We start from the raw sequence: 24,120 nt of genomic DNA, 5'->3' as shown, positions 1-24,120 counted from the left end.
GACCACGCTGACTTGGCCTATTCCACAACGGAGCCCTTGAACTCAGTGACTTGCCCGCCCTCCCTCCACACCTCCCTAACCGCTCAGTGAAACTTTGAGAGAGGGGTGTCACTCGCTGTTCTCTCCCGTGACCTACCACCTGAGAGGGTCAGTCCCAGTAGGAGGAAAGGCAGTGGACAGGGTACTGCTGCTAGGCAGCGCGCCCAGGTGTGTCCCTCCCCGGGTGCAGAGCACGGACTGGCAGACTGGACACTCGTTTACCAATCGGCTTTATGAAAAATAACCTTAGCGCCGCAGGGGCCGGTTCCGAAGCCTCCTTTGGTGCAGCACGAGGAGCTCGGACTGGAGTGAATAAATACCAGGAAGGGTGCTCACCGTGCCCGAAGGAAGTGTTCGCGGATGCTGCGCTCCAGCCCAGGGAGTCTGGCCGCGCGCAGCGCCCGCAGCAGCCGTACCCCCAGCGCCCCGGGCCGCGCTTCGCGGAGCTCCATGAGCTGCTGCCATAGCCTCCGCTGCAGCGCCGCGCGGCCCTCCCTCAGTGGCGGCGGCGGTCTCTGCGTCCCGGGATCCGCGAGCGCTTGCTGCAGTCGCTGCAGTCTCTTGAGGGAGATGTCCTGGAAAGCCACGAAGTCGACCACGGCGTGCTCACACTCCTCGGTCCCTGTGGGAAGGTGGTGTAAGGGGGTACCCAGTCAGGTGCCAGCGCCCCGGGAGGACAGGACCGTGGAGGAGTCTCCGCACACTCATGAAGGCCGAGGCGAGAGCCGTGCCGGAGGGTCTGGGGCGACCGCGGGAAACGTGGCGGGCAAGGAGTGCGGCTCGTGGGCTGACGCTGAGAATGGGATGCGATGCGAAGGGGGCCCGCCATACTCGCTGCCGTGCCCTCCCGCGAACCGTTTAAGCCCTCGAAGCCTGTTTCCCAATGCCGGCGGGAAATGGCATCACCCACCAGTGCTGAAACCCTCAGCCAAATAGTCTCCTGGCCCGCCCCCACCGCGCTTCCGGAAGCCTTTCCCAGGAACCAGCTAATTAGCCCTGAGCACCCCCACCCCGCCCCCTGCTCACCCGGGGCCCCTGGCTCCAACAGGCCGAGCTGGAAGCTCGTGCAGTTGGTGCACAGGGCGTCGTGTAACGGGGAGCCAGGCACATTGACGGCCAGGCCCAGGGCCGTGCAGTTGCGGTGGGGCTGGCACCGCTCCGAGCTCGAGCTGCTGGCGGAGAAGGTGCCCGGGGGGCACGGCTGGCACTGTGTGTTCTGGCTGGGGGTGCCTAGGGACAAGACGGGGAGGCTGCGGTCAGGAGAGTCGAGTGGTCCCAGTTCGGCGGAGGGTCCGCCCCGCCCCTCCCCTCACCCACCGGGAGCAGCCACGCCGGCGCCGGGCGGGCAGGACGCGTGCTCCAGGCAGAAGCCGGCGTGCTCGAAGAAACCGGACCGACAGCGGCAGGCGCGGTTGTGGGTGGCCCCGCACGGCCGCGCCTCCTCCTCGCGCTCCCCGCAGATGACGTTGCAGTAGCGGCAGCGCTCCAGGTAGTTCCAAAATTGTGTGTAGTGGCGCGGCGGGCACGCACCGCACGTCGTGGGGCTGTTCCGGCCGCAAGGCCGCTGCACAAAGGTGCCCGGAGGGCACTGATCACACACCAGCCACTCCCCCGTCTCTGCGTCCCTCCACGGGTAGGTGGGCGCACTTGCCGCCGCCCCGCGCGACGCGAGCGCCAGCAGCAGGGCAGTCACGGGCCACGGCGGAGCTCTCATGGTCTCTGTGGAGCTGTAGCGGCCTCTGGCCGCGTCCTATAAGGGTCGGTCTGGCCCCGCCCCGCGAAGCCCCGCCCACCGAGGAGGAGGGGTCGGCGACCTAGGGACCTAGGCTTTGACTCCTCCCTCCAGAGCCAGTACCAGGGTGGTCCTGTGACGGCCCCCAGCACAAATGGCAAAGGGCAGGGAAAGGGCAGGGCCTGACAACTGCGGGGTGGAAGAGGCAGCGGCTTCCCCTTTGGACAAAACATGTGGAAGGGAGACTGCCCAGATGCCTCCATCCTCCCTGGCACCCTCACCCCTCCAACCAGCCCAGGACATGCAGACACATCCAGCAGTACCAGCAGCTTTATTACATCTTTGTCCCTTAGTGAACAGCGGGTCCGCCGAGGGCAACCCCCAGGAGGGGCAGGGCTCCCTTCCTTCCTATGGGAGCTCTGCCTAGAGGCTGGCAGCCATTCAAGTTCTGGGCAAGCACCTTCCAGTGGACCCACCCCAGACTCCAAGGTGACCTCAAGGCCTCTCACAGGGACCCAGATCCCACTGCCATCTCAGGGGCATCACCACAGACACTGGACTGGCCTCCCTGTCAGGCAGGCTCTTTGGCCCACCCCCAGCCAACAGGCAAGTGTCCAGGCAGTGCCCCAGGAAGGGCAGCCTCAGTGTCTGCAGAGTGCCCAGAGGGGCTCCATGTTCACTGGGGCTCTGGCCAGAAGACCTGTGCAAGTGTCTGCTTTCTGGTGGCAGCACAGCAGCCAGGGCACTTCCTAGAGACCTGTGGAGACGAAGGGCTGGACACACTGCCAGGAACCCCCTACCCCCCACCCTTCAGCCCCACTATGGTGGGCAACCCCTGCTGGCCGTGTCCACAGGGCCACCACCATGTCCACAGGGCCTGGCTACCAACCTGGAGGTGCTGTCGCCAGCAGGCCTGGCAGCGGAGGAAGTCACAGGAGGGGCACTTGAAGAAGACCACGTCCTCCGCCCTGCAGCCTGCACACGCCACACCCGCTGCAAGGGGTCTGATGTGAGCGCCATGGGCCTGCTGCATCCCAGCCCCCACTCCCAACAGTCCCTGTAGCTCCTCCCAGGAGACCTACCCCACTCCAACTGCGCCTGCCCGCGGGGGAAGCTGAGGGGCGAGCCAGGAGCCCCTGTGTCCTCAGCTGTCCTCTGCATAAGGAAGGACGAGATCTTGCTCTGGGTCTTCCTGGGGCCTAGAGACAGGATGGAGCAGGTCTGAGGGTGCCTGGCGCTTCCCTGCTGCCCACCTGCCCACCCTGCGAGGGTTGAGGGGGACTGGATGACAGGGCAGCAGAAGCACCAAACAGGCAGCCCTACCTGGACTGGGAGCCTCACAGACAGGGTCAGAAGGCATGGCAGGGCCCCCCTCCTGGGGTCCTGGAGCCTGGGTGCCTGGGCCACTTAGGTCCACACACATCTGTCGGAAGCGCTGCTTGTGGTGTGGCCGCACGAACATGCCGAACCCTGCAGAGAACATGGCTCAGGCTGGTTCCGCTGCCAGCCCTGCTGCCTGCCCCTTCCCACCCCTACTCCAGGCACTTGCTCTGTAGCAGGGGCAGGTCCTCGGGCTTCTCGGTGGTGAGTGCAGCCACCACAGCCACCACCTTCTCAAAGTCATCATCCTGCTTATACGTGGTCAGTGCTGTCAGAAGCTGGCTGTAACCAGCAGCCCCCAGGGTGCGGCGGACATCGGCAAGGTAGGCACTCACAGTAGATGGGTGCTGCTTCTCGGCTCCAGGGGCTCTAGATCCCTTGTGCAGTGAGCAGTTGAGGTCTCCTGATGGGACAGTGACGTGTCTCAGTCCAGCAGTTTCCTAGGAACTCACACCAACCTGCCCTGTTCTGGAGATCAGAGCCACAGTGGCCCCCAGAGACTCCTCCCCAGGGTCTTCCTGCTGCTCCTGACTCTAACCTGAGACCTCTTCAGATCAGTACCTGCAGGGAATGGCCCAGAGGCCAGGTGGGGCCGGCCCTGGTTCAGCTGCTCGCAAGGGTCCAGTTGCCTGGTTGCACCCTGGGACACAGTCAGCTTGGGGTCAGACTCCTTCCTTCCTGAAGAAACAAAAGAGACAAGCAGCCATCCCATTAGTCCCTGAGGGTCCAGGGGTGCCCCAGGATGGACAAGGTCTTTCCAAGGGGAGACCTGGCCTCAAACTCTACTCAGGTCACCACAACAGCTGGGAAAGGTGGAGCTTCTTTCCTGGGGGGCAGGCACAGGGTGGGGTGTGCAGAGGGTGACTCAGGCTGGAATCTTCAATCCCAGGGCCCCGTGATGACTATCCTGGGGGAAATCTCGTCCAGAGGTGGGCACTTGGAGAGCAGCTCCCAGGCTCTGGATATGCAGGACCCCTCCAGGTAGAGATGGGGCAGGCAGGTCTCCAGGGCTCCCCAGACCCAGGCTCCATGAGGCCCGCGCCATGTGTGCTCAAAGGGCCCATGGCCCCTGAAGTGGGGTCACCTGTCTGGACCTCAGGAACCAGGAGGTTGGGCCACGTGAGAACCCAGCTCAAGAGCTAGGCACCAACCCTCCCCTCTAGGACCTGAGTCTGAGGGTCCCACCCAGGCAGACGACAGCTCACCACTGGAGTCCAGGGACAGTTGTGCCCCCTGCCTCCGGGGATGGCCGTGCTTGTGCGGGGAGCTGCAGCCTTGGCCCGTCAATTGGAGGCAGACCTCCTCAAACTGCTGCTTGTGGTGGGGCCGCACAAACTGATAGAAGCCTGTGGGAGGGGAGAGTGGGGCTCTGGGCCTTCGGGTCCCTAGGGCTGCAGCCACCACTGGGGGGCCACCTACATCTCTTCCAGGGAGCAGGTCAACCGTGGACCCTGGTGGCCCCCACCCCACAGCTGCAGCACAACCTCCAGGGCAGGACCCTCAGTGGGCAGCCTGTGCAGGCCAAGGCACCTTGGAGCAGGCTGTGCTTCTTGGGGTCCTCGGCAAAGAGGGGGCTGAGGCGAGCAACCAGGGCCTCAAGGTCATCGGAGCTCTTGTAGTCCCGCAGAGCCTGGGTGAAGGTGTCAAAGCTGGCCTGGCTCAGTGCCTGCTTCACGGCCACCATGAACAGCTTGGCCCTGCCTGTGTCCGTGCTGGCTGCCGGGACCTCCTGCGCACACATGCCCAGCACCTGTCAGGTGGTGCGGACCCTGCCCATCCACAGGGACAGCAAGCTGCTGTTGGGGCTGCCGGGGAGGATGCCTGGCTGGCCTGGCCCGGCTGGGGTCACCAAAGGCAGCCAGGAGGGGCCAGCAAGTAAGGTTGGCTTCAGCCGAGGTGGTCAGGCCTGCCAAGCACAGCAGAGGGACAGCACAGGTTCGCCCTCTTGGCTGGCAGTTCCTGCTCCTCTGCAGAGCTCCCAGTACCCACGGCAGGGGCCGCTGCAGTGGGCACTCTTGGCTTGGACTATCTGCTCACAGCAAGGGACACTTCTCGATGTGCCAGACGTCAAACATTCCTGTGCCCTACTTCTGCCACACACCCCAGTACTGACCCCAGACCCTCGACCAGGACCATCTAGGCTCCCAGGTTGCCCCCTAGCTCCGCCTGCAGAGTCCCAGGCTCCTGGCACCCAGGCCACCCCCTCAGTGTCAGTCCCCTGGGCACCGCCTGGCTCTTCCCAGAATCAAGGAAAATGGACAGAGGTAGTGGCATCTGGGGCTTTCCGGAGCTTCTGGGACTTAACTCAGCTGCTCTTAACTGCTTTTATCCGAGGCTGGGAACACCACACTCCTCACACGCAGGCACGTCAGCCTGCACGCTCGTGCCGAGCCCAGCCCAGCCCAGCCCAGGGGAGACAGCCCAATTATAGGTGCCACCTCAAACCTGCCAAAGGGCCAGGCCTGGCTCCTGCCCAGCGGGGAAGACGGAACCTTCTGGGAAGGAGCCCATGGGCCTGTGTGGACTTCACCACACTACCCAAAACAAATGCAAAATGAAAAGCCTGAATCTGACAAGTCTGTAGGACTCCAAAGTGTGGTGGGAGTGCCCTGAGTGGGGGGGTGCCCAGGGACCCTGGGAGGAGACATGAAACTGGCAGTGAAGGGCACACTGGCCTCCGAGCTGCTTCAGAGAGCTGAGTGGAGATCGAGATGTTCTCACAGTAGAATTGGGATGGGGTCAGAGCAGGCCAAGGTGGGACAGGGGGTGAGCGCAGTGCATGCCACGAGTCTGTCGCCCCCATCCACCCCTGCACCCACCCTCAGGCCTACCCAGCTTCCTTCCCTGGGCCCCAGCCACTCCAGACCCCACCCCCCAGCAAGAACAGACAAGTCAGGCCAGTGCACCATTTGCACCATTCGGAGCCACACAGCCAGAGGCCCCCTCCAGAACCCCACGTCTGCCAAAGGGTAACATACTGAGCTGCCGACCAGCCTGACTTTCCTCCTCCTGCCACGCTGCTCCTCCGCTGGCCTCTTCTCACGAGGGCCCAACAGGGTGGGGCAGCCACAGGCCTGAGGGTGACACAGCTGTGTCTGACCCAGGTCTCAGAGCCCCAGAGCACTGACACTGCTCTGAGCAGCAGGGCACCCTCAGCCCCCTTGCACGGAACCAGGGGCCAAGCCATCCATGTCCTCTCCAGAGAGCCCAGCCCCTCACCTCCTCCACCAGGAGGGCCTCATCGCCAGGCCCCTCGGCCAGCTGCTCATTGTGTTCCAGGGCAGCCAGCAGCCCCGCAGGCCTCCGCTGGGCACGGACGGGCTCCTGCTCGTACTCCACACACAGGCTGCCCTCAGTATCCTTGGTGACTGGCGAGCCTGCAGGAACGCACATGGGCAGCCAAGTCCACCAATGCTCACCAGGCACTCGGGTCATCAGTCCCAGCATGTCACCCGCTTGCTGGAAGCGGCCCGCCCTCCACCCTGTGGGCCCCACCCAGCTGTGCCACCCCGTCACACACACCCGTGTGTCGCTGCCTCAGGCTGGGGACATGCACGTCCAGACTCATGGCCTTCCTGGTGGGGAGGGGGCCTGGTGACACGGACACTGAGACAATGCCTCCTCCTTCGCCCAGACTTGGGGCAGCAGCCCGGGGGGCTGGCTCAGGCATCTAGACAGTCACAGGTGGTCAGGGGTCACACCCGGCCCCTCCCTCGGGGTGGGCATGAGGGCACATCCAACTCGTGCTGGGGACTCACAGTCTTCTGGGCCACACGGAAGAACTGGGCCACGTCTCGGATGACATGGCCAAAGCTATCATACACCTTGACGTGGGGGCGCACCCAGGAGGGCAGCTGGGCTCTGGTGTCTGCGTGGGCAAACCTGCAGGGCGGTGGGGCCTCAGTCTAGGAACCCCACACCCCAACCGCCCACTCCTCCGGCAGACCCGCCAGAGGGAAGAGCCGGTGTCGGGGGTGGGGGCTCTGGCCCCAGAGCTTGGTGGGAGGGGCTGCACCTGTGGTCGCAAAGAAAGACAGCCCCATAGTCGTGGCGATGCCGGATCACCCGCCCGATGGCCTGGTTCACAGCCCTGGATGCCTGCTGCCGGTACCAGTCGTGTCCAGAGAGGAACTGAAGTGGGGTGGGGAGGGGCTGTCATGTCAGCTGGAGCACTCCCAGCCCACTCCCAGCCCCGACCCTCACATGGTCCCCAGCCCCACCCAGCTCCGCCTCTCACCTGGCCCCCAGCCCCACTCTGGGCCTTCATCTCATCCAGGAACTGCATCTTAAGGAGAACCCTGGGGTCCATGCGGGGTGGGTACGGGAGGCCTGTGACGATCACTCCACGGCCATTCACGTCTGCGAAGTCCAGTCCCTCACTAGCCTGGAGGGCAGCAGGTACTTTTTGCCCGTTTGTCTCCATCAAGCCCAGGACCTTCCCTAAGGGTCTCCCTGTGCCTGAACCCTCATGGCCACACGCATCCAGGATGAGCAGGGTGAAGAACCCTCCAACCTTGAACCAGGCTGGATTTGGAGTCCACCGCTCCCAGAACCTCACAACCACGTCCTCATTCCCAGAACCTCCTCTGTCCTTCCTGCCCACTCCAGGACCTCAGGGCCCCCCCCTAGGACCAAAAGGACCACAGCTTCCCATATCTGCTGGACCTGGGGCTTGAGGGATGTGACCAGCCTTTCCTGCCCATGGTGCAGCCCCAGGTCAAGAGCCCTCAGTCTCCTTGGGCACAGGGTTAAGGTGGGGAGGAAGGGCAGGCGTGTGAGACCCAATCTTTGGAGGCTCACCTTCCCCCGGCACACAGCCAGGAAGATGGCCCCACTGGACTCGGGGGCAGCAACTCTGGCGTAGAAAGCCTCCATCACCTGGAAGGGAAGGCTGGTCAGCCCAGCCCGGCCCTTGACCCCTCCACCTCCTTGAGCAAGCCCCAGGAATCACCCTCCGAGACAAAGCACCCCAGCCTGGAGGCAGGCCAGCAGGCCCAAGCAGCTTCTTCACGGCATAGCTTCCAGGCCAATCTGGACTGGCACCCAGCATCTGCTTACCGTTCCCAGAAAACACAGGGTCTGGTGCTAGGGCAGGAGGGGTGGGGTGGGGTCTGCTGCTGTCATCCCTGAGCCCAAACTTTCTAAAAGGCCAGCAGGACCTCAGCCACGCAGGGCTAAGGGTGGCCTGAGCCCAGGGCAGCCGGGGGTGGGGGGCCTGGGACCCGGACCTCCGAGAAGCCTCCTTTGCTCCTTGGTTCCACGAACAGGGGCTTCCGGACCTCCAGCTTCCTGGTGAAGTCACGGGCCTATGGGAGGAGACTTCTCAGATAAGGTGTGCGCCTGGCCCTCCTACAGACTCTTGGCCGTTTGGGGCTTCCCCTCCACACCCGTCCCAGAGAACACTGGAGGGGGGACACACCCTCCAGAACTCCAGGCTTTTCTCCATGACCGGGTAGGAAGGGAAGAAGACCAGGAGTCCGTGCGGGACCACGCGGGAGATGTTGCCTGCAAGTGCCATGGCCTGGGTCAGCGGGACAGGTGTCCAGAGAGCCCCTCCACCCACCCCCCTCCCTAGAAGACCAGGCAGGACAAGGAGTTGGGGGGGCACCCATGCACTCACTCAGCACCTTCCCCAGGGAGGACAGGCACTCATCAGAAAACCTGCAGAGAACCAGGGGGCTGCTGCCATGAGGGGCCAGTACTCACTGCCCGACTTGCCCGGCTGGCCCACCAGGCCCCCTACCGTCTGTCAAAGGCAGAGCTCAGCTGGGCTCCATCAGGGCCTTTGGGGATGACCCCCACCCAGATCTGGTGCTGGTTGATGACGTGGGGGTTCTCCAGGCAGACTGGGAAAGGGCTGGAGGGAGGCAGGGGGTTGCCCCTGTGAAATCCTGAACCCCAGCACCCTGCGGCCCAGGGCAGGGGACTGGCTTCAGGATGGCCGCCCCACCCCCGGGGGGCACAAGGACCTGCCCTTACATCTGCATCTCCAGGCTGAAGGAGGCCATGGGGGCCAGCGTGCCACTGGTGAGGATGAGGGTGCGGACGCCTTGGCGGACCAGCTCACGCATGCTGTGCCCAGGGCTGAAGCACCAGTAGCTCAGCACCTTCCCTGCAGGGGACGCACATGAGGCCCAGCTGCCAGCCACACAGTGATCAGCCTTCCCAATGCGTGGCGCTGGGCCCTGAGGCCTGGGTGTGCAAGTCTGCCCAGGGGCCTGCCTGAGTCAGGAGCTGGGCCTGGGGCTGAGTGCTTCCTCGGGAGCCCAGGAACAGCAAGCACACTGGAGAAACCCCTCAGCACCCCGGGGTCAGAGGAGGGCTCTGAGGTCACTTCCAGAGAGATCAGCCCACTCCAACCCCAGAGGTCCCTGTGGCTCAGGGCATGAAGAGCCAGTCCCCTCCCTACACACCAGGTGGGACTGCAGAAGAGGGAGGGGCCTGGGCCCACAGTCCCAGGAGGCAGGAAGCCACTACAGACGCCTGCAGGACAGACATGCCTCCCTGCCCTCCGTGCTCCACAGAACGAGATGGGAACAGCAAATGCGGATGCTGGCACTGTGACCCTGGGATCACAGCCACATCACAGGCCAGCAGTGACACTTTCAGAAGTGAACCAGAGAAGGCTCTTCCAACCTTTAGGATGGGACCTGCCCTCAGTGGGGAGGATGGAGGCGGACCCGGGCCCATACTGTCCCAGGCCAGCCTGCCCCAGCAATGAAAGGAGTGACCACGGAGGATGCTGGGGACCAGGAGCCCAGCCTCGGGGCACTCTGGCTTCTCTGTTCAGACTCTCAGAAGACAGATGGGTGGCACCTAGATAAGGCTGGATGGACAGGCGGCCAGGAGCCCACAGCTGGACAAGGCGCCACCCCAGTTCAGGGGGAGCGTGTCCCTGCCCACGAGGCGCCATACCTGGCTTTCTGGCCGCCGTGGTGTTCCAGACATCTGATCGCTGAGCTGTCCTCCGGTGACCCGCATCCAGGTGGATGTGCACCTGGAGGGGCAGAGTGGACAGGTGTCCCAGGAGTGCACGTGTGTCCCAGGCCCCACTCAGGAGCCCATCCTGGAGGCAGCCCCACCTGGTAGGACTGAGATCCCACCCAGGAACCCCATCCTGGAGGCAGCCCCACCTGGTAGGACTGAGATCCCACCCAGGAGCCCCATCCTGGAGGCAGCCCCACCTTGTAGGACTGAGACGCCAGCCCCACCATGGGACCAGGGTCACCTTCGGCAGAGTCCACGCTGAACACAATCTGGAAGGCAGAGATGAGGGATGAGGTAAGCAGGACACACCTGAGATTGCCTCTCCTGACATGCTGCTCCCACGCAGGAGAGACAGGCACTCAGGGCGTGGTCGTCACCCGCCACTGCCTCCAAGCCAAGAGGCTGAGGGGAGAGAGCTGCCCCGTGCGATACAGCAGTCCTGCTGGCCCCTCCTCGGCCGCCAGTCCGCACCTCTCATGGGCACCGGGCCCAGGTCAGCAGCTCGCCTCCCCTTCCCCGCCAGCGCTGGCTCAGGGCCAGGGCAAAGGACCTCAGTTTACTTGAGAACTAAAAGGATGAAATTAATCCCTAAGTAAAACAAGTGGAATTATACTCTTGGTGAACGCAACAAGCCAAGAAAAAACAACAGCAGGGATAAATATTGGGGCAGAAAGTACAGCACACTAAACATTACAAACAACATGACTGTCCACTTAGAAAACCCAGGAAACAGAATGACAAACATTTTGAGTGAAAAGAAAACTGGGTGAGACAGCTTCACACAAGACCAACAGATACAAGTCAATGGGTTTCTCATACACAAGCACCGGTGCATTAAAAAGATCCCTTTCTCAATAGCAACGAAAGTATTTAACACTGGAAATATATAAGACACACATGTAACTTTCTCCAGAACAGACGGTACAGCCGCCCTGGAGAGCAGAGACTGAGCCTCAGGCAGCCCTCTGGACATTACAGAGCCCCGGCTTGCCCCAAAACAGCCCAAAGGTCCAGGAGTCCTGGCCGAGGCTCAGGAGGCTCTCACAGAAAAGGAAGAAGCTGACACTTGGCCGGTAGAGACAAGGCCAAGACACATGTAGGAGGGACAGTGTGTCCACAGCCTCGCGCTCCCAGGGGCCTCATGCTGGGCTGGACACTGACCACAGAACCTCGACTTCTACCCGGTTCCTATGAGAACAGGAGACCGGCACCACCAGCGGCTGGAGGCAGAAGCTTTACCCACCACACCTTCCTACAAATGGATCAGCACCCTGTTTGCGGCAAACTCCAACGGCCCAGGGGACGTGGGTGCGGGGCCAGGAGGAGCAGCAGGCACCCTGCGGCCCTGTGTGAGACCCCAGAAGCACAGCCCGTGGGTACCGTGCAGCCTGTGAGGAGTAAGCGCCAAGGGCAAGAGGAGCTTTAAGAAGCTTTTCCATCATCCAGATGGCAAAACACCCAGCTTAGTAATTTGCCCAAGTATCTCCCTGCAAGGACAGGTCCACACACATGACTCCATCCCAAAGCGGAGGCCACGCTGGCAGGTAAGGCCATTTTGGGGCCATGGCTTCCTTTGCAAACCCACGCTGTGGCCCCAGAGCAGCTCCCACACTTCAGGGGACGGGAGAAGTTTCAGACCCCAGTGTGGTCGCCCTGTGCTGAGTGATGTAGGCACGGCTGCAGGGGAGGGCCAGGTGTGGCTCCCTCCTGGCTGGCTCTGGTGCCAGTCTGCCGGCAGCTCGGCACTCCACCCTGGGGGCTCTGTCCTGTCTGTGAGGCAGGAATGGGGCTGGAAAGACAGCCAGGCTCACAGAGGAGGACGCCAGTGGTGGTCCTTTAGGCCTGGGCTCTGCCTGCTTCCTCGTGGCACTTCCGTGCCAGGGTAGCGGGCGTCCAAGGCCTCCACCGTCCGTGCGGTGACCCATCACGCCTGCTGGGTCTCTAGGAGTCCCAAGTCCTGACTGCAGGGCCCTGGCCTTGCCCTTCCAAGCAGACCCTGCCTCGTGGCACTCTCTGCCCACCCCTCCTGCCCCTCCTCAGAGGGCCCTGGGTTCCAGGCCTGTGCAGCCCCACCCCTCCCCGGATACCCTTTTATGGAGTGGGTTGCTCCCTGCCCCAGACTCTCTGGAGCCCAAACACCACTAAGCCCGTGGCTTTGGAATCTCCTTTGGCAGCTGCTCTAAGTGGCCCCCGCGGGTGACTCAGCATCTTCTGCTGCCTGAACTGCCTGCAGGCCATTCTCTTTCGCTGGCACGTCCTGTCCCCTCCAGCTGGAGGAAGTGTGACCCAGCAGTTACTCATCTCACATCCCAATATGACGAGCACCTGTGGGTGCGGCCAGGGGCCCCATGGATGCCACCCATGCAGTGGAGTGGAAGAGGGCATGTGGCCTTGGAACACAGCAAGGGCTGGCGAGAGGGACAAGGTGGGGTGACAGTGACAGGCGCTGCTGGGCAGGTGACCGAGGGCCGCGAGCCTACTGAGCATACGCAGCTAGGGACCCCCTCAACGTGACTCCTTGAGGCATGGGCAGCCACACACATGCCACACAGGGCCTCTGGTGCCCATGTCCCAAGGACCAATGGCCAGGGAGGGGCCTCTGCTGAAAGGCCCAGCAAGGAGGAACAAAGGCCCTGAGCTGCCCAGCTAACAGAAGACAGGCCCCAGCTTGTCCACTTGAGTGGAGGAAGTGCCTCAGCCGAGCCCGAGGAGGATGGCACGTCAGGGGCAGGAGGTGGGAACACCAGTGGCCCTGAGGCACGTGACAGCCCCTGGTCCCCTGGCTTACGGAAGGTGGGGTCTCCACGGGTCCAAGAGGGCCTCAGCTGCCCCACCTCCAAGATCCCAAAGCCCAGAGTGAGACTGGCCTGGCCCAGGGATGTGCAACCCACCACTGATCCCAACACCGGCCCTAGGCCCCACCAATGCTCACAGGCGTCACCTGGACACACTCACCCCATCCATGTCTGGGCACCCTCTGGGTGAGGCTGGCCCAGCAATAACAGGGCACAGTGTCTGTGTCCCCCTCCCCCCTACTCTGGGATCCACTTATCATTAACTTTCCCCTGAAGAGCTGTGTCAGTAAGAAACGAGAAGAGCCTACAGCTGGCCAGGCCTGTCTGAAAATCTGGGGGACCCGCTGCCCGCCTGGTCCCATCCTCAAGGCCTGAAGCAGGTGCCCAGAGTGAGAGGAACCCCACACTGTGGGGCTGACCTGAAGCATGTGCTGGGGCAGCTGGCCCTGCTGCCAGTCTAGCACCACCAGCAGCCCACAGAGAAAGCCCCGACCTTCCATGGGGAGAAGAGGCGCCACCTGCTGGTGGCAGTCATTCCCTACCTGGATGATGTCCACCAGCTTCTGCAGGCCCGCCGTGTTTGTGAACAGCCCGGCACCTGTGGGGGCAGCGGTTAGTGAGGGGCGTACCCTCAGAAGACAGTTCTCCCCTCTTCCAGGGGGTCTCCTTTGGGTCAGTAGGACAAGCACAAAGGCTTCTGGGGTTGCCCAGGGGCCAAGAGCACAGCAAGGCTGGGTGCCCCCAGGGAGACCAATGGGGAGTGGTCCTGGGGAACCCTCTGGGTGGAAACAGCACGGAGGTTTGGAGGAGAGAGTGGTGGGGCCCACGGTTCATTGGCCACCCAGCCCCTCAATCCTCTTTCCTGAAAGGGGCTGACCAGGAAGACTGCTCATTATGGGACACATGCCATCAGACACTCTAAGGACTCAGCCTCCCAATCAGAAAGCAGTCAGTGGCCCAGAGGAAGGGGCGGCCCCAGAGCGTGGCCGGGACTCACGTCCTGCCAGGTGTTGAATGAGCTGGTCCAGGGAGTCAAGGATGCAGCCCTTGGTCTGAAACGTGATCTGGGCCTCAGCAAACAGCTCGAAGATGTAGCTATGAGAAAGAGGCGGCTCTGCACTTTGGGAACATAACAGCCATTAAGGCATTTTAAGTTTCCTTCACCTGCAAACAAGCTCTGAGCCTCCAGGGAGGCCCAAAGCTGGAGGGGAGTGGCCTCTCCTCTCAAAAGCCCCCATGGAGAGGAAAGCAGTCTGCCTGAGACCTGCATACCCAGAGAAAGACCTGGGCTTGGGGCTCAGGCCTCAGATGGAGGCCTCTGTGGAGTGGAGGCTCTGGGCAGGGCATCCAGGGAGCAGTTCTGGAAAGAGTCGGGAGGAGGTGGGTAGTGGAAACTGCTGAGGAAACCTGCTCGAGCCTAGGAGACGGCTGGGCCATGTGGGGAGCAACTGGGCCCTTAGAGGGTCTGAGCACAGCAGAGCAGGCGGGGCTCAGGGCCTGCATCCTGAGCTGGCACAGCTGGCAGCATGCAAGGAGTTACACCTGCTCTTCCTCCCAACAGAAGGTGGTACTTCATTTTAAAAGGCAACTGCAGACAGAGGGCTGGACCAGAGCAGCGAGTGGTCCCAACTTTCTCAAGGACCAAACGAAATGCTGGCAGCCACTCCAGGGCCTCCAGGATGGGGAGACTCCCTGCATTGTGACCCAAGACATTCCCCGCACACCTGCCCACTCCGGCCCTCACCTCCCAGGCTTGGTGACACCACTGTTGTCTCCAGGCAGCTCCACAGCATCAATGGCCCCCTCCAGGCGAAGCAGAATCACTGTGGCGGGAGGGGGCTATCAGGTTGGGGCTGTGGGGGTCCAGGGCACAGGCAGGAAAAGAGAGGCACTTACTCTTCAGCTTAGCGAGGTCTTCCGGCTCCAAGTTCAGCCCTGGGGAGGGAAAAGTGCACATGCACAAACCTACCTACTTCCAGCTCCACCGGCTGTCCTAAGGAGCCAGGATGCTGGCATAGAGGGCAGGATGCCACAGAAGAGAGCTGGCCCTGAAACCCACGCTGTCCCAACTGGACAGGAAGCAGCAGCCTGAGCTGGGTGGGGGCAGGGGGTCATCTTCGGAGGGACCCAGGGACACACACCAATCATGGTTCTAATCTGCATTTTCCCGATGACCAATGGGCTCCATTTTTTGTGAGCATATTGACCATCTGTGTCTGTTTATATCTTCTGCCCATTTAAAACTGGGTTGGGTGGTCTTTTTGTTAAGAGTTTTCTCTATGCTTTAGATACAAACCCCTCATCAGATATATTATTTGCAAAAACTTCCTCCTGTTCTGTGAAATATCTTTGGTTTCTTTTTTATTTATTTTTGTGCTGTGCTGTGTCTTTGTTGCTTGCGGGTGTTTTCTAGTTGTGGTGAGCAGGGCTACTATACTTCACTGACTATGTCAGCTCTGTGGCAAAGGGACTTGGAGGTGCCATAATGCTGAGACCTGGAGATGGGGAGATCACTCTGGATTGTCTGGGGACCCTAAGCAAGATGGAAGGTCGTCAAAGGGTCAGAGAAGATGCCCCAAGAAGCTGGGAAAGGCCAGGAGATGGAGCCTCCTCCACAGCCCACAGTGGAGCCGGCGCTGAAGATCCTCCCGGGCTTCTGGGGGCCATGAAAGAACACATATGCTGCTTCAAGCCACATCTGGGTATTTCCTTTAGCAGCACTGGGAAATGAACACAGCTGTGACGTGTGCTATCACGTTACAAGATTCAATTACCTTATATTAAAAAAGGCTATTTAAGTTAACATGTTCTGGATTGCATTGTACCCTCCAGAAAGTTATGTTCAAATCCTAACCCCTGATCCCTGTGAATGTGACCTTATGTGCAGACACAGTCAGTTAGGATGAGGTCCTAGTGGACTGGGCTGGGCCTTCATCTGGTGACTAATGTCCCAAGGATGGAGGACATGGTGTGAAGATGGAGCTAGACTGTAGTGACGTGTCTACAAGCTCAGGTCTGCCAGCAGCTACCAGAGCTGGGGCGCACGCCCCAGGAATCGCAGAAGGGGCCGCCCGCTGACACCTGACCCAGCACTGCCCGGGTGTAGTACTTAGTTAGGGCAGACCTGGGAAACTGACACATAACACCGAGTAACACAAAACAGTTTGTTACTTAGTTTCTTAGTTTCCACCTCTAACAGGATAACTATCTGTAGATGTAACTCACAAAAACAAAGCTTAGTAAATTTCCAGAACTGAAAGTTTAAGAACCTAAAGGGTCCTGAAGCTGACATGTCTGAGAACTTCTGTGTTAAACACACAAAGCCGTTTACAAACCCACTCTCCCCCCAACACAGCCTGTGAGCACGACAAGAGAGGACCTGGGACCCTCACAGGCAGAAGCAGGCAGCCTGACGGGAGAAGGGGCTTCTGCTCCGTCCGGAGTCTGTCCACGTGTGGGACTGGGAGGCAAGGGCTATTCACACCCTGCTGCATCTTGTGTGAGGACACAGTGGGATGTGGAAGATGCCCACAGGGCAGGTGCGAATGCAACAAACCCACCACAACTCAACAGCGAAACCCCTGCTACCAAGTGGTCTGGGTGAGCAAAACGTGGATTACTAACTACCAAAGGTCGTGTAGAATCCATGCACACACTAACCACACACACACACTAACCGCGTGCACACACTAACCGCGTCCACCAACACCTCTATGCATACCCTGATCAGACAGAAAAAGGGGTGAGGACTCCAAGAAGAGAACATTTCATGCGCACGATGCTCGCAGGTTGTTACTGAACATCCCTACAGCTAACATCCCTGGTTTTCACGTCTACCCAGAAGTAGATCCACGCCCCAGGAAGATGGTAGAAAGGACTTGAGAAAGTGCTGACTCGTTGGGTTACCCAGCCCCCTAGTCTATGAGGCTGAGAAGCCTGACAAACTGATGTTTCCAGAAGCCGAACAGAAGCTGATGTTTGCAGAAGCCAAATGGAAAGAAGGGTGCTGGGCAGACTGGCCCCTGTCCCGCTTGTGGGCCCCACCGCGAGCTCACCTGACCCGGCGGAGTCTGCGCTGAACTCTGGGTGGAGCTCGGCCTGCTGTGCCACCTTGGTCCGCTCCTCCAACACCTGGTCAATCACGTCCAGCCCCGAGGCCACGTCGTGGGGCGTCAAGTCGAAGGATGCAGCCTCCTCGCACATCTTCTCCTGTGAGCCCAAGTCCACCTGTCATGGGGCTCCGGGAGGCAGACGTGGGGCGGGGGGCAGAGGGAAGAGGAAGTGAGAGCCCCCCAAGCCCCACCCTGTGATCTCAAGGCCAGCTCTCAAACTGGCCCAGAGGTGGACGTCTGGTCCAGACAGTATTGAAAAACTATTTTGTTTGAGTTGCCATTATTAATAAATTTCCCACTAAACTCTGGCTTCTAGCTACTCTCGAGTCAAAACCAGCCCACTGGGCCCACTGCCCCCATGGCAACAACTGCCTGGAATCAAGTGGGGCTGAGGGTGACCACCTCTGGCCCAGGATGCCAGGCTCCCCAAGTGGTCTTCCTCCAGCACCCCGGTCAAGGCCCGCCACACCTGGAGACACGGTCCCTGGGCCCTGGCAGAGGCCGCAGAACAGGTGGGGCGGAGCAAGCAGGTGACAGAGGCAGCCAACAGGGACAAAGGGAAGAGAAGGATAAGATGGCAGGGGGATTCTGGGGTCTTGTGTGGAAATGGCGGGCACAGGCTGGAAGCCTGCCTTGCCCAAGTTTGCTTGGTCCTGACAGTGGGGCACGGAGGTCTGAACAGGACGGCCCAGCTGTTCTGTGTGAGGAAGGGGATGTTGGGAGGCCCCCAAACACTTACCACATTGTGAGCTTCATCGAAGATCACAACCGTCCCCTTCAGGTCAATGCCGTGTGCACGACGACTCTACAGCAAGAGGTGGGACTTTGGGCTGGGGCTGATGTGCCCGGGCTGCCCTGTGGTGTCCAGTGGGAGGACAGCGACCCCGGGCAGTCCCTCACTCCCACCACCCACCCAGCTCTGCTGATGAGGGAGGCTGGTCCTCCGGCACCAGCCTGCAGCTCCCAGCAACAATCTAATACTGGAACCAGAACCAGTAAGGGCTCCTTTGCTGGCACCTCTGAGCCTGGGACCTTCTTGCCATCAGGCACTGTCAGCTGCGCAGGCTGAGGCCTCACCTTGGCATCCAACAGGTAGTTGTAGGGCATGAAGATTATGTCCGCCTGCTGCTTCAGGTTCCGAGACAGGTAGTAGGGGCATAGCCTGGAGGGGAGGAGGTGCTGGGGCACTGCACGGGCAGCGAGGCTTACACATCTTACACATCTGTCCTCAACCGTGTGAGTGGACCACTCACTCGTGTAAAATCTACAAAAGCCCCAGGCCCACTCCTGGGCAGGTGGATGAGACGGGAGGAAAGGGGACAGCCGGGCCTGTGCCCCCACGACCAGAGCCCTGAATCCATGAAGCTGCAGCAGATGTCGGGGGTGGGGGGCACGTCAGGTGGAAGACAAGCTCAATGCCTGGGGAGTAGAGGCGGGCTGGGGGCCAGGAAGAAGGGTCTCACTTCTTAGAACTTCACAGTCCTCACAACTGGCATGTACTTTCATACCGAACGTTAGTTTCATGATTTCAAAAGGAAAAAAATGGATGTGCCTCTGCACGTGGAGGGAGCCCAGCCTGGGGCGGCCGAGAGGGGAGCTTACTTGTGCTTGGTCCCGCTCCTGACCAAGTCCTCGATGTCCAGGATGGGGGTGGCCAGCTCCTGCTCCAGGCTCTTCTCTGGGGACACGGTGGGAGTGAACACAGGCTCTTAGGTTCACCGAGTCCCCCTGGACCACAGGGGTCATCCGGGATGGAATGACTCCAGGCAGCCCCTGGGGAGGGCACCAAGCCTCAACCAAGTCCTGAGGGAGCCCTGCTCTGTGCTTTAGAAGGCAGCCACAGGCTGAGGCTGAGCACCAACGGGAGACCCAGGGGAGGAGGCTGAGGGCAGTGGGAGGGGGCCTGCAGCCCAGGGACCAGCAGGCACCAGCTCCGAGGGTACCTCCTCTGTAGGCCAAAAGCTCCCCCCAGCTCCCCACCCCACTCTGGCCTCCTGGCCCCTCCCTCCTCAAGGTCCCTCCAGGTGAGGTGAGGGACCCTGCAGGTAAAGGCTGGTCCACCAGAGGGAGCAAGCTGACCCACAAGCTGCTGTGGAAGGCGGCTGAGACCCCAAGAGAAATGCTCTCCAGAGACCCAGTACCTAGCCTGTCCTAGGGGCTGCTCACACTGGCATTCCTACCTGACAGGCACCTCAATTCCAGACTCCTAGAAGGGACAGTTTAGGCCCAGGGAACCTCCCCTACTGGGCATGGCGGGGACCCTCCCGAAAAGCCCAGTCCCTCAGCCCGTATGAGCTCCTTCGCCAATGTCACGAAACAGAGCCCAGGTGCCCCTGCACATAGGAGGCCGCCGAGCTCGACCCTCAGAGGCGCCCACACTCCCCGCCCTGCAGCACGCTCACTGAGGCGAGGAGGGGCCGCATGAGCCTTCTCACCTTCCACGTTGTTGTAGAAGTGACAGGAACGGCTTGCCACCTTCCTGCGGCACAAGTGGACCTGGGGGACACGAGGTCTGGGCTTGTGTAACAACTGCACCCTGCCCTCCCCTGCCACCATTCAGGCACCCCACCAGCTCTTCACCCTGCTCCCCTACCCCACATCCCAGGGCACAGCTGAGGCCCTAAAGCCTGGGCAGCCCCTACAGAGCAGCAGCAGCAGAACCCCAGGAGACAGGCAGGGACGGGAACGCACCTGCATGTGGTTACTCTCCTGCTTTTTCACCTCAGGGTGGATACACAGCTGCTCCCGGGAGCCCAGCACACACACTCGGGGCCTGGCAGAAGACAGGGCGGGGGCCCCAGTGCCATCCAGCGACAAGAGCCAAGAGTTATACTGGGAAGCTTGGCTCACTTGCCCAGGCAACCAGAGCGGGCAGGCAGGGCAGAAATCTGCCCCAGGACTGACAGGGGCTTTCCCTGCGGCTTAGCCCAGCCTGAGTCAGGGTCCAGGGCAAGTGAGGAGGCAAGGCTGAGAAATGAGGGCAGGCCTCTGGAAGGCCCCTCCACCTCCACACTCCTCTCATGGGACACTGGAAGAAGGGGACACAGCCCTCTTGTAGAAGTGCCGGGAGCTCCGACACAGGGCAGAGCCCCACCTCCGCTGCCCCACCCACACCTACAGCTGACATCCTGATGGCCACAAGGAGCTCAGGGTTCTAGCCCAGTAAGGGTGTCCCAGGGTGGAGTCCTGGCAGACCACCCCCCGACCCACCGGTAGGAAGTGTTTCGGAGCTCGCTGATGACCTGCGTGAGCTGCGAGTGAGTCCTGGAAGCATAGATGATCTTCGGAATGTCCGTGTAGCAGGCTGCCCAGCACAAGGAAGGACAGGTCACGGCTACGGGCACTAAGCTAAGTCCACCCACAGACAGCTAAGCATCAGGTGCCTGAAATCGTGACCAGGAAGCAGAGCAGTGGGTCTCTGCATAGTCCTCATTTGTCTGTAAGGCTATGACCCTAGGTTTACAGCTAGGACGATGAGAAATGGCGTGGCAGCTACAAATCCCCTTTCCTTTCCCACCTCCCTGCCAGGAGTGGGGCAGAAGGAGCATCACCTGGGACATCTCCTTCCGGGATGGCGTTCCCCCAGGACGCCAAGGTGCGGTCGGGGAAGAGCTCCCCTGATGCCCTCTCAGCGATCCTGCGGGCAGAGACCGCGTCTCGGAGGTGCTCTCGCCAGGCCAGTGTGCTGCAGAGAAGGCACAGTGTCTTCCCTGTGCCTGTGGGGCTCTCCAGAATGCCGTTCACTTTCTGAATGGGGTGGGGAAAAAGGGTCAGGGGGGAGCAGGGGGCAGGCACCGCAGGCCACACAGCCCACCTGAGACCAGCCCAGCAGCCAGCAGAGAGCATAAAATTCCACAGGATCTTTCCACTCCCAAACCAAAAGCTGGAGGTTAGGTCAATACATGTTAGCAAACAATTTGCAAAGCATTACCCAAAACACCACCACAGTATCTTCTAACATGCCATAAATAGGAAAATGATTAATTAGGTGTCAAGCCTCAAAATAGGAGTTCCATTCTACAATTCTGGATCCAAGTATTTACATGATCTTGATGAGATCTGATGGCCTACATAGCTCTCAGCTGGGAGCCTGAGTGGGGAGCCTGAGCAGACACAACGTGCCCAGCTGCAGATGCAGCCCTTGAGGGCTGGGGGCTTGGGCAGAGACAAGAGGGCATGCCCAGAAACCCAGCAGGACACTAGCTGTATCCCATGAGGTTTAATGACCGCCCCAGATGAGGGCTGGATACCAGCTGCCCCTCTGTGGAAATACGTCCTCCAGATCCTCAGATGGCTGGCTGCTTCTCATCGCTGGGCCTCAGCTCACACACCACCTTCTCAGTGAGGTTCCCCCAGGTGCTCTTAAGCCTACCACCTTATGCCTTTCTTTATAGAACTCATCACCATCTAGAATTACCTTTTTTAAATTTATTTGTTCAGCATCTCTCCTACTCCACCTAAAACATGAGCCCTATTTATGGCTAAGGCCCACATCCATAACGGCAGCATTACCAGTAGGACCTGGCCAGAGTTAACAGGAGGTGTATGTACTGATGCGTTAGGTCTTTGCAGAGGCTCTACCCACGCTGACCCATCCCCAGGTACAAGTCCCTCAGTCTGCAGCCTCACCTCCTGCAGACACTCCAAAACCTTGCTCATGTACTCCTCTTGGCATTTGTACGGCTGGAAAGGGAAGTCCACTGTCACACCTTTCAGGGTTATCTTGGGCATACTGATCTACTCTTGGGGGGTCACAGAGGTTGGCTGAAGTGCAGGCTGTGTGGATCTGCGAGACAAAACCTCCTCTGAACATCTCAGAGTCTCAGCGGTTTCAGGCAAGTGATGCCAGCCTGCACTGCGGGGACAAGGAGCCTCTCTCCACGCGAGATCCTACAGCAGAGACGGAAATGACAACAAGCCTGTGTCTAGCGAGCTTTTCCCGAGTGCAGGCCACTTCATCAGTTCCCGCAGGCAGTGCCTCCCGCGGACAGGTCCGAAGGTGAGCCTGTGACATCCCATCACAAGGGGCTCGGAGAGGTGCCGTCCCTGCCCTGTTCTCCCGCCCCACACAGCTCCACCGAACTCCTGGAGAGGCAACAGAAGAGACGGAGGTGCAGTTCCACGTGCTCCACCCGCAACGACACTGCACTGACCTCCGCCACAGCAGAGGAGCCAGTTCCCAGCAGCGCCCCACCACCGTCCACCCCCTCCCCAGCCTGGGCGGCTCGGAACCTCCCACCCGTGCGGCTCCCACCCTCGGTTCTCTGGGCCATCTCCATCCCTCCCAGGCGGGCAGCGAAAGAACACGTGTGCTGCTCTGACCTGGGACGCGAATCCGTGCGGCGTCCCGCAAACCAACCCGCCTCCCGAGGCCTGGTTTCGCCTAGACACTGGAACTAACTGCCAGCGCTCCAAAACCCCGCCCGGCCGCCCTTCCCTCGGGCCCGGCCCACTCCGCGAGCGTAGAGCTGGGCACTACGCGCCCCACAATGCAGCGCGGCAGAACCGCCAGCGCGGGACCTGAGGGTGGCGCGGGGCCTGCCGGGAGTTGCAGTGACGGAAGCCGCTGCTGGAGCACAGGTTCCAGTGCCCGGGTCTCCGAGGGGAGCCGTACACAATAGGGGTCCCCAGAACTTCGCCCCAGTCCGGCCCACACACCACCACCGTGTCCGCAGCCGGCAGCCAGTCTGAGTATGCGGGCTTAGGCGCGCCGTCTTCCCTGAACTCTCTGCACTTGCGCCGCCATTCCCAGTCCCTTGCGCAGTGCTCCGGCCGGAAACTGCACCCCTGAGGGTGCGCGCGCTAGTCGCGCGCTGCGGTCCAGGTCCCACCAGCCCCTTCCGTTGACCCTGAGCCCAGGGCCCGCCCCTTCTCGCCCCGGGGCACGAACCTAGGATCCCGCCCGGCTCCCTCCTCAAAGTCATCCCCACGGGGGCCTCCGTTCCACTTCCCGCCTAGCCTGGGCCAAGTCCCTCTCAGACAACTGCCCGGACAACTGTACAAACCTTCTGACAGGTTTCCTATGGTTTGCACCTTTTCTTGAAACGCCCAGAGGTCTTTTTAAGACTTGACTGAGCTGATCACTCTCAGATTTCGCAAATGGCTGCCCCTTGCCCGTGACTTGGCTCCTGAGAGCCTCATCCGTTCTTCTGCTTACTGTCCTCTCGGTCCAGCCGCTTTTTCGGTCAATGTCCCCAAATGGTCAGGGCAGGCCCTCTGAATCCCCAGCTCCCGGCACCAGCTGGCAGTCAACAAGGAAGTTCCAGGGGTCTACGCAGCTCTCCGTGGTTAGAAATGTTTGTCTAGGTGACCCCAGTATGCCCCGGAAAGCGCCAGGAAGAAATTGACGGTGCAGTGGCAGCCGCAGTACTCTGGCCAGGCTGATTTTAGAGGGTCCCGTGGGCCGCTTAATGTCCAGAGGTTTTCCTGCTGGTAGCACGTTAATGCCGCATGTGTGTTTAGGCTCTTGGTCTGAAATCATGCTTGGGAAGCCCCTGGCACACGCTGGCATCCACCCATATCCACCTGTTCCAGTAAGAGAATGGCAAAGTGTCTATCTCAGCAGGGAGTTTGGAGAAGATGAGGAGACCTGGCACACACTTGCTGGATGTTTACCTGGCACACTTTCCAGTGCCATCTATGCAGGAGTTAACATGTTTGTCCATCCGGCAAACCATCCCTGAGATAAGTGCGTCTATGATCCACTCCTTACAGGTGAGGAAAAGAAGCACACTGTTGGCAGTGGTTAGTAGATTTCCCAAAGTGAAAGTGTTAGTCGCTGAGTTGTGTCCAACTCTTTGTGACCCCATGGACTATAGCCTGCCAGGCTCCTCTGTCCATGGGTTTTCCAGGCAAGAATACTGGAGTGGGTAGCCGTTCCCTTCTCCGGGAGATCTTCCCAACCCAGGAATCAAACCCGGGTCTGCTGCGTTGCTGGCAGATTCTTTACTGTCTGAGCCACCAGGTGAAAAGATGGCAGCAAGTCCCAGAGCTGGGAGTCTTACCCTTACCCTCCACACCCCCCACCCTCTAAGAGTAGTGGCATTTTCTCCCACAGAAGTCCAAGGAAGGGAAG

At 60.7% G+C, this 24,120-nt stretch overlaps 2 protein-coding genes across 51 annotated transcripts; both read right to left on the bottom strand.

The window, feature by feature from the left end:
- Window positions 1-252: 252 nt before the first annotated feature.
- TNFRSF6B (TNF receptor superfamily member 6b) lies at window positions 253-2,088 on the bottom strand. The gene is made up of 3 exons (XM_086332924.1): window positions 1,357-2,088; window positions 1,066-1,269; window positions 253-661 (listed from the first exon to the last, which is right to left on the bottom strand). Exons 1-3 carry the CDS (start codon window positions 1,751-1,753, stop codon window positions 372-374), a joined length of 891 nt encoding a protein of 296 aa, XP_086189050.1. The 5' UTR covers window positions 1,754-2,088; the 3' UTR covers window positions 253-371.
- RTEL1 (regulator of telomere elongation helicase 1) lies at window positions 2,086-22,901 on the bottom strand. 50 transcript variants are annotated; one of them, XR_015139272.1, is made up of 36 exons: window positions 22,368-22,810; window positions 21,675-21,935; window positions 20,597-20,792; window positions 20,256-20,349; window positions 19,737-19,818; window positions 19,481-19,541; window positions 18,648-18,723; window positions 18,123-18,207; window positions 17,785-17,850; window positions 16,989-17,142; window positions 14,830-14,868; window positions 14,678-14,756; window positions 13,931-14,028; window positions 13,476-13,531; window positions 10,336-10,407; window positions 10,067-10,148; window positions 9,131-9,263; window positions 8,895-9,008; window positions 8,772-8,812; window positions 8,571-8,656; window positions 8,380-8,457; window positions 7,952-8,029; window positions 7,389-7,535; window positions 7,167-7,282; window positions 6,910-7,033; window positions 6,674-6,821; window positions 6,371-6,528; window positions 6,130-6,225; window positions 4,682-4,880; window positions 4,357-4,497; window positions 3,713-3,829; window positions 3,487-3,554; window positions 3,095-3,241; window positions 2,854-2,970; window positions 2,661-2,764; window positions 2,086-2,528 (listed from the first exon to the last, which is right to left on the bottom strand). XR_015139272.1 is itself a non-coding variant. In XM_086332844.1 (36 exons), exons 2-36 carry the CDS (start codon window positions 21,774-21,776, stop codon window positions 2,448-2,450), a joined length of 3,885 nt encoding a protein of 1,294 aa, XP_086188970.1. In that variant the 5' UTR covers window positions 21,777-21,935; window positions 22,704-22,901; the 3' UTR covers window positions 2,086-2,447. The 50 variants fall into 50 exon arrangements, 43 of the variants coding, with proteins under 43 accessions (XP_086188970.1, XP_086188976.1, XP_086188981.1 ...); XR_015139273.1 differs by having other exon boundaries at window positions 3,321-3,554; window positions 4,682-5,057; window positions 7,167-7,303; ... (1 more) ...; window positions 21,675-22,130; window positions 22,368-22,541; XR_015139270.1 differs by having other exon boundaries at window positions 2,086-2,567; window positions 7,167-7,303; window positions 13,931-14,052; window positions 21,675-22,130; window positions 22,368-22,541.
- Between the last annotated feature and the right edge of the window lie 1,219 nt (window positions 22,902-24,120).

The sequence above is a fragment of the Bos grunniens genome, chromosome 13 (assembly GCF_055505025.1).
Source record: "Bos grunniens cultivar Pamir isolate PY7600 chromosome 13, Bosgru_T2T1.0, whole genome shotgun sequence".
NCBI classification, from domain to species: domain Eukaryota; kingdom Metazoa; phylum Chordata; class Mammalia; order Artiodactyla; family Bovidae; genus Bos; species Bos grunniens.
Note: the sequence above shows the minus strand (reverse complement) of the source record. Positions and strands in the feature narration are given on the sequence as shown.